At 50.1% G+C, this 14,737-nt stretch overlaps 1 protein-coding gene across 4 annotated transcripts; it reads left to right on the forward strand.

Annotated features, from left to right (window-relative positions):
- Positions 1-2,577: 2,577 nt before the first annotated feature.
- On the forward strand, positions 2,578-14,727 carry C24H16orf89 (chromosome 24 C16orf89 homolog). Of its 4 annotated transcripts, XR_838001.3 has the most exons (9): positions 2,600-2,823; positions 6,422-6,571; positions 7,556-7,706; positions 8,345-8,462; positions 9,917-10,052; positions 10,715-10,819; positions 11,956-12,042; positions 12,303-12,402; positions 14,377-14,433. XR_838001.3 is itself a non-coding variant. In XM_010991074.3 (8 exons), exons 1-8 carry the CDS (start codon positions 2,616-2,618, stop codon positions 14,505-14,507), a joined length of 1,086 nt encoding a protein of 361 aa, XP_010989376.3. In that variant the 5' UTR covers positions 2,578-2,615; the 3' UTR covers positions 14,508-14,727. The 4 variants fall into 4 exon arrangements, 3 of the variants coding, with proteins under 3 accessions (XP_010989376.3, XP_064334291.1, XP_064334290.1); XM_010991074.3 differs by lacking the exon at positions 12,303-12,402 and having other exon boundaries at positions 2,578-2,823; positions 14,377-14,727; XM_064478221.1 differs by lacking the exon at positions 14,377-14,433 and having other exon boundaries at positions 12,303-13,380.
- The last annotated feature ends 10 nt before the right edge of the window (positions 14,728-14,737 follow it).

Raw genomic sequence — 14,737 nt, forward strand, 5'->3', positions numbered from 1 at the left:
TGCCCTGGAAGATGAAACCCTGACTGAGGAAAGAGTTGGGATTTTATTTCTCTAGGGAGAGGGAAGCAAGATGCCTCACCAGCCAGTCCTGCTTGTCCTGCTTGCCCACTTGGCATACATCACACATGAAATTCAATCATTCCAAAGATCAAGAGCGTATTGTTTCCCCATCCAGAGACAGAAGGCTGAACCCTGGCAGGATTACCCAATGACTGAGATGTGGACTCAGGCATTAGAATCCCTGCACCACCTCATCCTAGCTGAGAGACAATGGGTCAAAATAAGTCACTTACCCCCAAGAACCTCAGATTTTAAGCTACAAAAGGGGATGTGGGGTATAGCTCAATGATAGAGTGCATGCTTAGCATGCACAAGGTCCTTGGTTCAATCCCCAGTCCCTCCATTTAACAAAAACCTGAAAAAAAAAAAAAAAAAAGAGGGTGGGGGATAGGAATAGTGCCCATGTCAAGAGCTGTTGTAAGGATTAACAAAAGTGATGTTAGTGACAAGCTTCACTTGGAACAGTCGTTGTGAATGGCACATTCAAGGGAGCAAAAAGAGGTTCTTGAGGAACAAAGAAGAATTTACTCATTTTATGTATACAACACAGATATAGATACAGCATGCAAACAAATATACAGGGTATCTGCAGTCTTAAAATTTCAAGAGTTCCAAAAACTACTTGTGCACAAAGAACACTCCTACATCACTGGTGGCTGTGTGAAACGGTGCAGCTGCTATGGGAAGTACCTTGACAGTTCTCTAATAAGTTAAACGTAGTTACCACCTGACTGGCAGTTGCACTCCTAGGTACATACCCAAGAGCATGGAAGATAGGTTGTCAAACAAAACCTTGTAAAGGAATGTTTATATCAGCATATTCACAGTAGCACAAAGATGGAAACAACTCAAATGTCATTTAACTGGTAAATGGATAAAATGTGATCTATCCAGACAATGGAGTATCATTCAAGCATAAAAAGGAATGAAGCACTGATTCATGCTATAACATGGATGAACCCTGAATGCGTTATATTCAGAGAAAGAAGCCAGACACAAAAGGTCACACATTTTATAAGTTCATTTCTATGAAATGTCAAGAATAGGCAAATCTATAGAACCAGAAAGCAGATTAGTGGTTGCCAGGGGCTGGGGTCCGGGGTTGAGGGGTGACTGCTAATGGGTGTAGGGTTTCCTTTTCAGGTTATGAAAATATTCCAGAGTTAGACAGTGGTGGTGTTTGCACAATTTTGTGAATATACTTTAAAAGACACTTTTGAATTGTACACTTTAAAGGGGGCAAATTTTATGATATGTGAATTATATCTCATTAAAGCTATTATTTTTAAATGTTAAGGGGGAAATGTCTTAAAAGCGTGGGGAAGGGCAAGAATGAAAAAAAAGAAAGGGAGAGAAAGAGAAAGAAAAAAAATATTGAGAAACCCTGACCTGGAACCTGCCCACAAGGAAATCACATTTTGGTAGTGACATTTTTGTGATTTTTACAGATCTGTAATCTCTTAAGTGAAATCTTGGGGGCCATGTATGTTTCTGAATTCAGAATTTTTTGGATTTCAGAAAGGTCACATGGCACACATGCACAGAGCAGTCCTAGCAAGGGTCGGGACAGCACCCAGTATTCCAACGGCAACATTTCCCTGGGGAAACAGGTGTACCTTCACGGTGAATGAGCTGCATGAGAGTGTGAAGCCCTCACTGTCCAATACAAGACGCACACATGGCTGCTGGGCTTTTGAAATGTGTCTAGCCTGAGCTGAAATGTTCCATGAATGTAAAATACCCCTTGGATTTCAAAGACTTTGTAGGTGAAAAATGATACTTTTTTAAAAATGCAAAAAATGAAATTTCTGAGGGGGTGGAGTATAGCTCAGTGGTAGAGCGCGTACTTAGCAGGCACAAGGTCCTGGGTTCAATCCCCAGTACCTCCAATTAAAATAATAAGTAAACCTAATTACCTCCCCCCTCCAAAAACAAAAACAAACAAAAAAACTTTTAAAAGCTCATACGCATGAATAAAATATCCAGTTTTTTTTTAAGGTAAATTTCTATTGATTTTTTAATATTGTTAACAAGTCGAAACGATATTTTGGATATTTGGATCTATTGGTTTAAGTAAAATATATGGTTAAGATTCATTTCGTCTGCTTCTCATTCCTTTTTTAACGTGGCACCCAGGAAACTCGCCTTTGCAGCTCATATTCTGTTTCTAATGGAAGGATGCTGCAATAAGAAACCTTCGGTTCAGTTCAGGGCCGGTGTGCCCTCAGATGAGCTTATTCAAAACTTACTTGAAAAACAAAGCCAAACATTGCAGTTGCAGTTGCTAGATCAAAGATGTAGCCCTTTGCCTGGAGAGTCAGGGGTGAGAAGGAAAGGGTAAGTGCCCCTCTCCCCAGCCTGCGGCCAACTGGCTGCACTTCCAGGGCTGTTCTGACTGCTGGGCCCCTGCTCTGCCCCCGCTGCTGGGTCAGCCCTGCCCAGCCACTCCTCTGCAGCTCTGCAGGGGCAGGGGGAGGAGGAGGAGGCGGGAGGAAGGCGTGTGGGGGCAGGCTGGCCCGGGCTGAAGTGCTCCAGCAGCCTCTCACAGGCCAGCCATGTCCAGCCCGGGGCTCCTGCTCCTGCTCCTGCTGCTGGCACCACTGCCACTGCAGCCCTCCTTGCTGCCACCGCCAGACACCCCAGAGGGCAAGGCCGCCATCACGGGCCTCATCCTCTCTGCACTGGAGAGAGCCACGTCCTTCCTGAAGAAGAGGCTGCCTGAAATCAACCTGGATGGCGTGGTGGGGTTCAGGGTGCTGGAAGGTGGGTACGCTCTTGTTGCCCTGTACTGGCCACCGGGAAACCAGTTCTCGGCCTGTCACCTGCCTACTCTGTACCCTTGGGACTTGCCCATCTTCTGGTCCCGAATAGTCGGCTTTGACTATAAGGAAACGGGGCTGAAGGTGGCTTGCTCCTTTTGGGTGTCTGGAGCCCTACTGTGATGAGGTTTTTTTTGTTTTTGTTTTTGTTTTTTTGAAGCAAGAAGGATTCAAAGGCCACATGAGAAAAGATTTGGAAATTGTTATTTTCCCAGGAAGAAATGTCATTTGACAGTCCCTCCCTCCTGACATACCAGGACCCAGACAGGCAGAGGGAGTGTGCCCTTTGAGGGGACAGTCAAGTGAGAGTGGCAGCCCCGGCTCCCCCAACATCCTGTAGGCTCCAAGTAAAGTGCCAAGTGTTTGTTCAGCTTTGAGGGATATAAGATCCCCGAGGAGGGGGCTGGAGGCAGGCCAAGGCAAACAGAGAGCCACCCCTTCTCCACCACGCACATCATGGGTTGCAGTGAGCCCCTCCCTGACCCAAGGGACAAAGAGTCGGCTTGGTGTCAACTTGGGCCTCTGTCGGGCCCTGCTTCCTCATCTGTCACCCTCTCTGCGTTGCCAGGACAGCTTTCAGCCACTTCCCCACCCCGCCACCACCACCACCACCCTCGGACTCCAGATCCCAGCAGGAGGTGGGGCTCTGAGACAGGCCTGCTTTGGGTGGGTCCCTGGCCTGTGTAGTGCCCTCACTGCCTTGGGGTCTCCTGAAGACCCTCAAGATCCCTATCGCCTCCCCTCCTCTCCAGGACAAGGGTGCAGCAAGACAGATGCCACAATCTCCTTCATTTAACCCCAGCCCAGTTTCATAACTCCTCTAGAAACTAATAATGATGGTAAACACGCATGGCTGGCTTCCCCATTTGGCACACGATACTTTTAGGGGCTCGTGGAAATGTTTTAATTTCTCTTTAAATAAGAAGAAAAAAGTAAACTTTTAGGTCAAAGAAAATGCTTTAATATATAATATTCTATCTTTATCTATCTTCATACCAGCCAAGTTGTAAAATGTAGTCTCCAATGTATTTATTTAATGGAGGAGGGGCCCACAAACCCGCCACGTGTCCCCACAGACGCGCCATGGGTGCTGCCTGTCACCTGCCGCATATAGTCGCCCAACAGTTGGAGAGGGACGTCGTAGACTGTTTTGCTCCTTCTGCAGGTGGGGAAACTGAGGCACAGAGAGGTTCAGTGGCCTCCTTACACCTTGCAGCTGCTAAGCAAGAGGTCTAGCATCCAAATCCACTTGCCATCATACCCCTTAAAGGCGGGGTGGGCGTTGTCCTGACTTTAATGTCCCCTGCGGGTGCTGAGCACAGCGCTGGTCGTGGAGCAGTAGTTGAATGAACATTCCAGACCCAGGCAACAGACTCTCATCCGCAGCAGCCCTGGGGTCAGCCATTTAAGCACCCTTATGGAGAGAGGATGGGGGTGCAGGTGGCCCCCTGGGCTGCATGCTCTCTGGGGCGCATGCGATAGTGAAAGCTAAGATTCACTGAGTACTCGCCAGGCGCCGACACCACCTGAGTGCACATGCAGGGTGCTCACTGACTTCTCCCATTAACCCTTCAGGAAGTACATTATTATAATCATCCCCTTTATACCAATGCGAGGATGGGCTTTAGAGAATGTCCAAGATCACACAGTGAGTAAATGAAAGCGGTGGATTCGAACCCTGTCTGACTCAGCACCCGTTAGTCATTCCAGGGCAGGCTCTTCCCACCATCTGCCCCTTCCCCTTGCAATAACCTGTTGCTGTGTCATAAATTACCCAGGATTTAGCTGCTTGAAACAACACTTGTTGTCTCATAGTTTTTGTGGGTCAGGAATCCAGGAGCAGCCGAGCTGACTGGTTCTGACTCAGGGTCTCACACAAGGTTGTGGCCACAATGCTGGCCAGGGCTGTGATCATCCAAAGGCCTGACTGGGGCTGGAGGAGCCACCTGGTTCACTCACCGGCCAGGCAGGTTGGTGCTGGCTGGTGGCTGGAGACCTCGGTTCCTCACCACATGGGTCCCTCCGTGGGCTGTCTGAGCATCCTCACTGCATGGTAGCCAAGTCCTGCAGAGCAAGTGACCCAAGAGAGAGCTTGGTGTCTTTTACAAATGAGCGTGGAAGTCACACGCCTCTGTTTCCCAGGTTTCTTGTTGATTTCACAGGTCAGCCCCATTCACAGTGGGAGGGAGCTGAAAGGGTGTGAAAATTAGCTGGCTACCACAGTCCTTATGAGGGTCCTACTTGCATTCGCAGCCTCCCCAGGAGAGAGAGAAGGGGTTCACATTCTGGGGGGTCCTGTAGCAACACAATACCTGTTGATCTCCAGGGTCCTCTCTGCTTGGGGCTAGACAGGTGGACATTGACCTAAGAGAGCAAAGGGTCCCTCTGGCTACCTCCACCAGCAGTCAGGGGGCTCCAGAATGTGACAGCAGCTGTGACACATTGCAGAGAGAAACAGGAACAAGGCTCAGGACCCAGGATCATCATGAGGCCAGGTTGGGTTCACCTGATCTCTCTGATGATTTGGCACCTTTTCTGGGTGCCAGTGCAGGACCCTCCATCTACAGGTCCAAACAGTCCAGAACAGGGCTTCAGACCTAGACTGCCTAGTTCAAGTTAAGAGAGGGAGCCAAGTCAGGGGAGGGGTGTTACAGAGCCCATCAGCCCACAAGACTTGTTCAGCACCCTCCTTAAACCTCATCCACCACCCCCACAAAGTTCCCCTACCTGGAAGCAGCTGCCCTGCCTCATCTCACCCCCTCAGCCCTACACTGATGCTCTCCCTCACATCTCCTCTCTTTCTGGCTACCTCATGACCTCTTCTTCCAGTTACTACCATCTTCTCCCACCCCTGCAGGGACACTGCTAGTCCACAGGGCACCTCTGTGAGAATTAGAAAAAGACATCCCCTTTCTCGAGCCACTTGACTGCCATCTGTTGGAAAATTTGTCTTAAAACATGTACAAACCCATGTTAGAAACGTGTGTTGCCCTTGTGCAGTGTACAACCTGCTCAACTGTACACAGTGGCCCCACAATCAGAGTCCCTCCCTCATTTTTCCCTCCTGTACAACAAACCCAAAATCTCTCTAATAGTAATAGCTAACCTCTATTAAGTGCTTACTTTTCACTATGGACAATGATAAGTTCTCTCTATGCATTAGTTTATATAATCCTTATAACTCCTTCCTCCAAGAAGTAAGGACTATCATTATCCCCATGTTACATATGAAGAAAGTGATGTGGAGAGAAATCAAATGACTTTCTCTGGTCACCCAACAAAAAAGCATTAGGTTCAGGACTTAAACCCAGGCCAACCTCCAGAAATCAAGCTCTTGGCTACCACCGTCCCTCACTCTGGCCTCACCCCCATTACCCAGCTGAGCCCCACCAGAGGCCTCATTTCTGATAAGCTCAGCCAATTGTTTCCCCTCCAGAGCTAGAAGAAGCAGAGAGGCTCAGTAAGCATTATAACTGAGGTTATTTTTTCCTGTCCACATGGTTTGTCCAGTGTTGGAATGAATGAACTCTGCTCCCTTCCAGTGCAGCTAAAAGCCGTTCAGGAGAAATGGGCCCAGGATCCCCAGCTGCAGCCACTCAGCCTGCATGCAGGGAAGCTGGTGGAAAAGCTTGGTCCTCTCCTCCACAGATCCATCTTCCACCTCCAGCTGAGTGATCCCAAGTACCTAAGAGGTAGGACTGTGGGTGGAGTTCCATTTCTTCAGGAGCACAGCGTCTGGGAGTGTTTACTGAAATAACTTAGTGCAGCTCCTCCCCGGTACAAGGAAGGATCCGGGACAATCTGTAACCAGCTGCCCTGGGGGTGTTCGGTCATCCTTGATTTCAGCTTGAGATGACCTCTCTCACCCACACAGAGTGGGTGGAAAGAAGGGAATGGGTCCAGGCTTGGGGCCTTCTTCCTAGACCAGAGTGGGGAGGGGTAGAGGTCTAAAAGTTAATCAGTCCTTTACACAGCAGACATTAGCATCTTGCTAGCATCTCTCTGTGCCTTATAATACAGAGCCTGTGTCTCCTTGTCAGCCTCGAGTTACCCTACCAAGGGCCCCACCCTAAGCCGTGACCTGAGTTGTTCCTGGGTGGAGGTGAATGGGTGTATAAACTAGCCCCTCGTGTTGTTCAACCCTGCCTCCCGGGCTCCCAGTTCCCAGGTTCGCAGGGGTGAGTGGGGAGATAACTAGCCAGATGATAGCCTGCTCACGTGATCAGACCCCAGCCCTCCCGAGCACCAGCTGGCCTGTCAGCAGTCAGGGTCCCCCATGCTCTTCCAGGCCTGGTCCCTAAGACCATCCTGGTCTGCATCTTCCTAAAGAAATCTGTTTAGTAAGAGCTCCATGTTCCAAAGGAACCAAAGGAAGAACTAACCCTATTTATATGTCTCAAGCTTCCATGGGATGCCGTGGATTTAGTCAGAGCCCATCCCAGCACTGTTCCTAGTGATTTCTTAAAATTCTTTTTAGAAAAAGAATTTCCTGAGCATTTCAAATGCAGTGCCCAACACTCAGGCGAGGCTAGGAGCCCTGAAGGTAAACATGTGTGGTCAGGACTGCCCGAGGATGACACCCAGTTCCTGGGCTCCGAGCCACGGAAGCTTGAGGGTGGTTAAGCACAAAGCGGGCACAGCCCGTGGGTCTTCCCCCACTCCCTCCTCTCTGCCAGAGTTCCAGCCGACTATCGAGTCCGGATTTTGGAAGCTCCCACATGCCTGGACCCGCACCAATGCCTCCATGGTCTACCCCACGTTCGAGCCACAGGACTCCTTCTCAGAGGAACGCAGTGACTTGTGCCTGGTGCAGCTGCTTGGAACCAGGTGGGCCCCCTGGACGTGCCCTGCTTCCTGAAAACCCCAAAGTGCTTGCTCTCTGCTAGTCACCCCATCCTACTCACTCTCCAGGGCCTCAGGGGTTTGGGCAAAACCAGACACAGCTCCCCTGAGAGCCCTAGGTGCTGGGACCCATGGGACTCATGTGCAGAAGAGGCAGCAGGTGCCCAGACCCCCCTCCTCTCAGCATCCTACAGAGAGGTGTTTGGGCCAAGACACAGCTGGGCTTGCAGAGCAGCTGTGCTCTGGTGAGGGATCTGCCCTGTCCCTTCTATGGGGCAGGACTGGCACGGGGGGGGGGGGGGAGGAATGGGCACACTGGGCCCAGGATCTGCTTTTAGGCAGTTCTGGGGAAAACAGTATTTGGGGGTCCCATGAAGAATGGGAAGTCGTAGCCCCTGGTGGCTCCCCCAACCCAGGATAGCTCCAGCGTCATCTCCTCTGCACTGGGGGTACCAATTTAGCCAATCCAGACACAGGACACCTGTATTTATCTGGCACAGCTGTGTGCCTGGACCCTACTGGGGGTTCTGATAACTACTGAGGGAATCAGGACCAGGGGAGGCTCCATGTCCTTGGGCTTCATTTAGGATGCTCTTAACAGCCTGGAACCACTTCTCCCACAGGGCAGATGGCAGCCAGCCCTGCAGGCTGTCAGATTTCTGCAGGACCCTCATGACCAGGCCCGGCTGCTCTGGCTACTGCCTGTCCCACCAGCTGCTCTTCTTCCTCGTGGCCAGAATGGTGAGTGCCAGGCGTGGGCCCAGCCATACCCCGAGGAGGAAAAGGAATGATTGAAAGGGGCTCGTGACACTGTGGTTTTATATGTCCACATCAAGAAAATAAGCAGGTTTTGGAAGAGGTGCTTAGCTGCACAAGGTCCTGGGTTCAATCCCCAGTACCTCCATTAAAAATAAATAAATACACCTAATTACCCCTCCCCAAAAGTTAAAAAAGAAAAAAGGGAAAATAAAATAAGCAGGTTTTAAACTTGTGCTTCAACATTGGGAGGGGGACGTGAGAAGCCTGCCATTCATTAGCTATGAAATACCACCAAACTGGTGAAGGGTGGGGAAAGTGAGATTCTGTTAGACAGAGAGCTTTGCGTGCTGAACTGGATCACCGGGCATTAGAAAAACAAAGAAAGAAGCAGCAGAAAACTGAACAAGATGAAAACAGCCCCTGCCCCCACTACCATCTCTCCAGTGCCCAACACTCTCCCAAGCCCAAGAACTCAAATTTTGCTAAATACTCATTTCAATCATATATTTATTTATATAGAAAGTAGGGTTTGCACAGGGAACTATACTACAATAGCTTGTAATAACCTATAACGAAAAAGAATATATATGTATAACTGAATCACTGTAACTGAATCGCCAGAAACTAACACAACATTGTAAATCAACCATACCTCAATTTTAAAAAAAATTTTAACTACAAACGAAAAAGAAAGTAGGGCTTGCTATCTCTATTCAAAAAGGTTACTCAATATCCAGAAATTCTTAGCCAAGGAAGGACTTGCTGATTTTGTTTAATAGATTTTTTGTTATTATTTGCAAGCTGTCACAGGTCAGTGTTTTTGTGAATATGATAAAAAACCAAATTACAAGGAAAACTGTTGTGATTATTAGATTCAGCAGATAGTTACTCTGACACATTGCTACAAAAGTTTTTCTAAAGCCTAGTCCCATCCCCCGTCTCTCTCGGTGCGACAGGTCCGCGGCCCACACTTTGAGTAACATTGTAGCCGCCTGCGTTCAGGTTTAGTCTGGAATCAGAATGTAAAGCAGCCGCCGAAGGCTTTAATGCGCCCCCTGGTGTCTGGCGTCGTGTCGGCACTTCCTGGTTTTGGTACCGCCCACCCTGGCGAGCGCCCCGCGGGTGCTGCTCCCAGCGGCACCGCCCTTTCCCTGTGAAGACCTTTGAGACTCACAAAAAGTTAACTTAGAGGGCTGAGGTCGCACATCTCCTGAGTGGCAGAGCCGGGACTCGAACCCAGCTCTCTGTCCCTCAGTGACTCAGCCCCCAGCAGGCTGGGAGCGTGGGAGGGGAAGAAATTCTGGGAAAAGGGCAAAGACCTGCACTAAAGGCAGCCACTTGCAAGACCACTTCAGAACTGCAGGTCTTTTCCTGTAACTGAGCGCGCTTCTGTCGTTCATACCAACTTCCTCGTCTCTTGGTATTTGTTCACCCAGAGAGGATGCACGAAGGGGCTGTTCCGCCAGAGCCAGCGCTACATGAACCTCTTCTGCGCCAACATGATGGACCTGAACCGGAGGGCTGAGACCATCGGATATGCCTACCAGACTCGGGACCTCTTCATGGAAAACAGTGGGCCCCCGCATTCTACTCTAGGAACAAATCAGCAGGATGTCCTTGATCCTGGACACAAACACCCCCCTCCCCAGAGTAGGGCTGCCAGACTTAACAAATGAAAATACAGGAAGCCCAGGCAAATGTGAATTTCAGAAGACAATGAGTACATTTTTACCAAAAGTATATCCCAAACATTGCATGGGCTATACTTATAATTTTTTAGTCGTTGTTTATTGGAAACTTAAATTTAAGTGGGCATCCTGTATTTTATCTACCAGTGTTTTGACTGCTTCCAGCCCCCAAAAGATTGACCCATTGATGGAGCTCTGGATAGACTGACCAACTAATTGACTGGCAAACAGACACTCAAAACCTTAGAGATAAGGCAGAAAGGGGGCCCCTGGGTGGCTGCTCCTTTGCTTGGGTGCCCAGATGCCTCTACTGACCCTGACTCTTGAGCAGCCCCAACTGAGGCCCTAAGTGGGAGGCAGGACCCAGGTCTGGGAGCCCCTCTTCACAAAGGCAGACCCTAGGTGCTGCTTCCTTCCAGCCACTGCATTCAGTGCCCACCTCCTGGTGCTGCCTCTCTAGCAGGTGGTACCATGGTGACCTTGGGGAGTGGGAAGAGGTGGGCCTGGGGGGCAGGCCTGCAGAGGGTCCCCTGTCTTTGCTTCCAGTCATGCTCTGTGGCATTGGCGGCTTCTCTGACTTCTACAAGCTCCGGTGGCTAGAGGCCATTCTCAGCTGGCAGAAGCTGCAGGAAGGATGCTTCGGGAGGCCCTGTGAGCTGCGCTTCCTCCCTGGCTGGCAGCGGGAGAGTGGTGGAGGGCTAAGCTTCTAGGCCAAATGGGGGAAGGGTGCAATTGTGTTAGGGGTGCTGAGAGATTCACAACATGTGTGTGCAGAAACATGAATACACGCACACAGACGGGGAAATAGGCTCGGAGCTTTGGAAGCCAAAACTTTGCAGGATGAGAGGTCTTGCTGGAAGATGTTGGCCCCCTGCACCTGCATTAACAAATTCATTTCTTCACTGAGTATTCCCTGAGCATATACTATGTGCAGACTGTTCTAGGCTCTGGGGAAACTAAGCAAGGAAAAAAAGGAAAGAGAAAAGAAGACAGAAACCAGGGTCAGGGGAGATGTCTGGGAGAGGGTGACACAGAAGCAGAGGTGGAGAGACAGAGGTTGCAGCCCCTTTCCAGCCGTGTGACACGAGACAGCTGGTCCTCTTCGGCTTAAGTTGCTTCACTTCTCTGAACTGCAATTTCCCCTTCTGTAAAGAAATGAGCAGAACAATCTCCACCTTCCTGTGCTGTGAGGAGTAGACACAATATATATGAAACCACCTAGCCTGTGCCCGGCCCAGACGAGGCTCCTAGTAAATGCTACCTTCCTAAATGAGAAACTTAGGATGCTCAAAGAGCAAAGCTTTCGAAATAAGATCGTCTGTTTTAAAAGTGTTTATAAAATGAAGATTCTCAGAAGGGGGGAGGGTATAGCTCAAGTGGTAGAGCACATGCTTAGCATGCACAAGGTCCTGGGTTCAATTCCCAGTACCTCCTCTAAAAATAAATAAGTAAACCTAATTACCTCCCCCCAAAAATTAAAAAAAAAAATCCTGAGGCCTCCAGATCCATAGATTCAGCAGGTGGAGGGGCTGTGGAACCCACATTTTCAGTGATCTCCTCTGGCCATTCAAATGTAGGCAGTTGGGGGACCACAATTTGGGAAACGTCAGTAGATGCAGATTTAGGTGACGTGGAAGTATCCATACACAGGGGCTCGAGGAAGTTTCCAGCAGAGCCTTGAGATTCAAAAGACCTGAGTTGCTGGAGGTGTTGTGAAGGGGAGGGGGCTTAGTCGGTAACATTTAAAAAATCCATCGTGAGAAGTTCACCTTGTACTCTTCTTGCAGCTGCTGAAGATGAAGAATTACCTAAAGCCATTCATTACCAACATCATTTTTTGAGAAGAGTGAAGAGGCGAGATAAACAATTTACAGGTAATGAAAATACCAAGAGACCATCTTGGCATGAAATCAAGAGACCTTAGAAAGGCTACACTCAAGGAAAACAGGCCCCCAGGGTGTCCGAGGTTCTAAGGTGGAAAGGGTCCTTTGTGTTTGGGAGTTGGAGGAAGGGCAGGAGTCTCTGATGCCCTCCTCTTAGAAAGTGGGGAGTCCAGAGATTCTGTCTCCAGTGAAGGGAACATATAAATTTCAGTGTATTACACACTGAAAATCACAGAGAAAACCTCTCTCAGTCAAGGTCTGATCAGGAAAACAGCACCAGGAACTTCAGCAGAGAGAACTGAATATAGGGAACTCATCTCAGAAGTGCTGCAAGAGATGAAAACAGAAAAGGTGAGAAAACACAGAGATTAACCATGGCAGGAAGCCACCATCCTCCCTGGAGGCAGAGCTGGAGGGACAGTGGAGGAGATGGGGTGAGCAAAGCCAGTAGTGGCTGGATGAGGAGACAGAGAGGGGCAGGGGGAGGAATACCCTAGCTTCTCCCCTCACCCAACTTGTGCCTACTGGTGGTCAGCAAGGCAGTCTGGGAAATGTAGTTTGGAAGGGTTGGTGCACTGGGGTTTGGCGCAAAGGGAAGAAAGGGGATCTTTGGGTCAGTGGGCAAGTGACCAGCACAGTCCTGGTGGCCACATGTCCAGCTTATCCCTGTTGTCCTGAAGCCATTACGAATAGCGCCCTCTTCCCTTCCAAACATGTCCAGGTTGAGATGATTAGTTACATGGTCAGCCCACTAATATAGAGAAACTGAGAATAGGCTGTAGCTACATTGGGAAGGGAAGAAAGGCAAGACATGATACAGAAGGAAGGGATGGAGAGAGGGAGGAAGGGAGAGAGGAAGAGAGAAGGGAAGGAAGATGATTTCAATTTTTTTTTACTAATAAAAATATAAATAGCTACAAGGCAAAAGCAGGAAGGGAGGTAGGCTAGCCAGCTCAGAGCAGATGTCCAGCATACACTGGGGTATCATTCCAGCAACTAAACGTCTTGCCATCAACCCCACCACAGCCTCATCATCTACCTGCAGGTGATGAGAGAGGAGAGTGAAATTACAATTCTGATGGGTCCACTTTGTAGCTGCCAACAAAGGTTGGGCAGGGGAAGGGAGGTGAGTTCTCAGGAGACCTCCAGAGGCACCTTGTCCTGGCAAGGTCTGCCCAACCTAGGAACTGGGGCTATCTACGGCCGGCAGTAGGGGGCCTGCGTGCACACTCTGGAGAGCAGGCTGATCCCTGGAGACTGACAGCTGGACACTAGGACCATCCTGAGGGCTGGAGAGGGAGCTGCAGAAATCCCAAAGCCCAAGGTCCTTCCTGGGGCCCCTGCAGGTTGACCGGCAGCTTAGAAAGCTACCCAGGATGGGAGGGGCACATTCCCTCCTTCACTTAATAATGCACATCCATGTTGACTAAGGGCACTGGATTTGAAGTCGGGCTGTCTGGGTTTGAATCTGCTTCTGCCTTTCTTCACTGTAGGAGTCACTCAGTCTCTCTGAGCCTCAGTTTCCTCATCTGTAAAATGGGGACCAAGCAATGCCTCCTTCATAGGGCTGTTGGGGGTTAATATTAGATCATCATGCAAAGTGTTCCCCAGGTCATTTGGCGTATAGTAGCCACCAGTAAGCGTGGACTGCCAGGGTTAGTAATTAGGTTCCTCCCTCCAAGGAGCCTGGCTGGTGTCCTTCCCTTCCCCAGGCCTGGGAGGGGAGAGGAAAGTTCCGGCTCCCTCCCACCGGCCCAGACTAAAGGTGGGCAGCCCACTTTGACTTTAGAGGACTGAACAATGTCTAAGGGGCTCCTCGCTCAGGCCAGCATTCAGGGTGACTTGGGACCAGGCAGAACCGAGGCAGCCATGAGGGAGGCCATTGAGGTTAAGAAATGAGCTGTAGAGTCCCCAGGGCAGGGAGCTTAGCTCTGCTACCTGAGCCTCAGTTTCCCCATCTGTAAAATGAAGCAACTAGGTGCTATCCTAGGTCTCACGCAGGACCTGAGCACAGGGGAAGGTGGGAAGGAGTGACCAGGGTGTGGCCTCAGGTCAGATCCCAAGGGAGGAGAGGGCTCTGGAGCATTTATCACTGTATTAGGAAGTCACTGGGACCTCCCAAATGAAGTGCTCCAGCTGGCTGAAGACTCTTCTGGGAAGGGAGCCTTTAGTGGCCAGCACTCACAGAGGCTGGCAGATGGGTGCCCGGCCCTGCATCTGGGAGGATCTGGGGGCACCAGGCTGAATGGGGGAACATCTAAAAAGTACTCACAACGGAACAGTGGCCACCACCCAGCATTCACAATGAGGCCTCTGTCTCCCCAGACGGTTGCTCCTCCCACAACACAGCCATGGCCGTCGCAGCCCTAGGTGGCTTCCTCTACGTCCTGGCGGAATACCCCCCAGCAGACGGAGAGCTGCGGCTGCCCACGCCAGCGCCGCCTAAGGGCCGCTGACACGGACGGTTCCGCGCTTGCTGCCCGCCAGGAAGATAAAATGTACGCCTTTAGTCCTTCCTTCCTTCTTTAAGTCCTGGGGCCTGGGTCACACCCTGTGAAGGAGGCAGATGAAGCACAGCAACCCAGCATCATCCCCTCGGGGAGCTGGGCCAGGGAGCGGGGCTGGGATGGACCCAGGCTTGGGAGCAGATGAATAAATTTATTAGAGTGCAGTTGAGTGGGGATTT

The sequence above is a fragment of the Camelus dromedarius genome, chromosome 24 (genome assembly GCF_036321535.1).
Source record: "Camelus dromedarius isolate mCamDro1 chromosome 24, mCamDro1.pat, whole genome shotgun sequence".
NCBI classification, from domain to species: Eukaryota; Metazoa; Chordata; class Mammalia; order Artiodactyla; family Camelidae; genus Camelus; species Camelus dromedarius.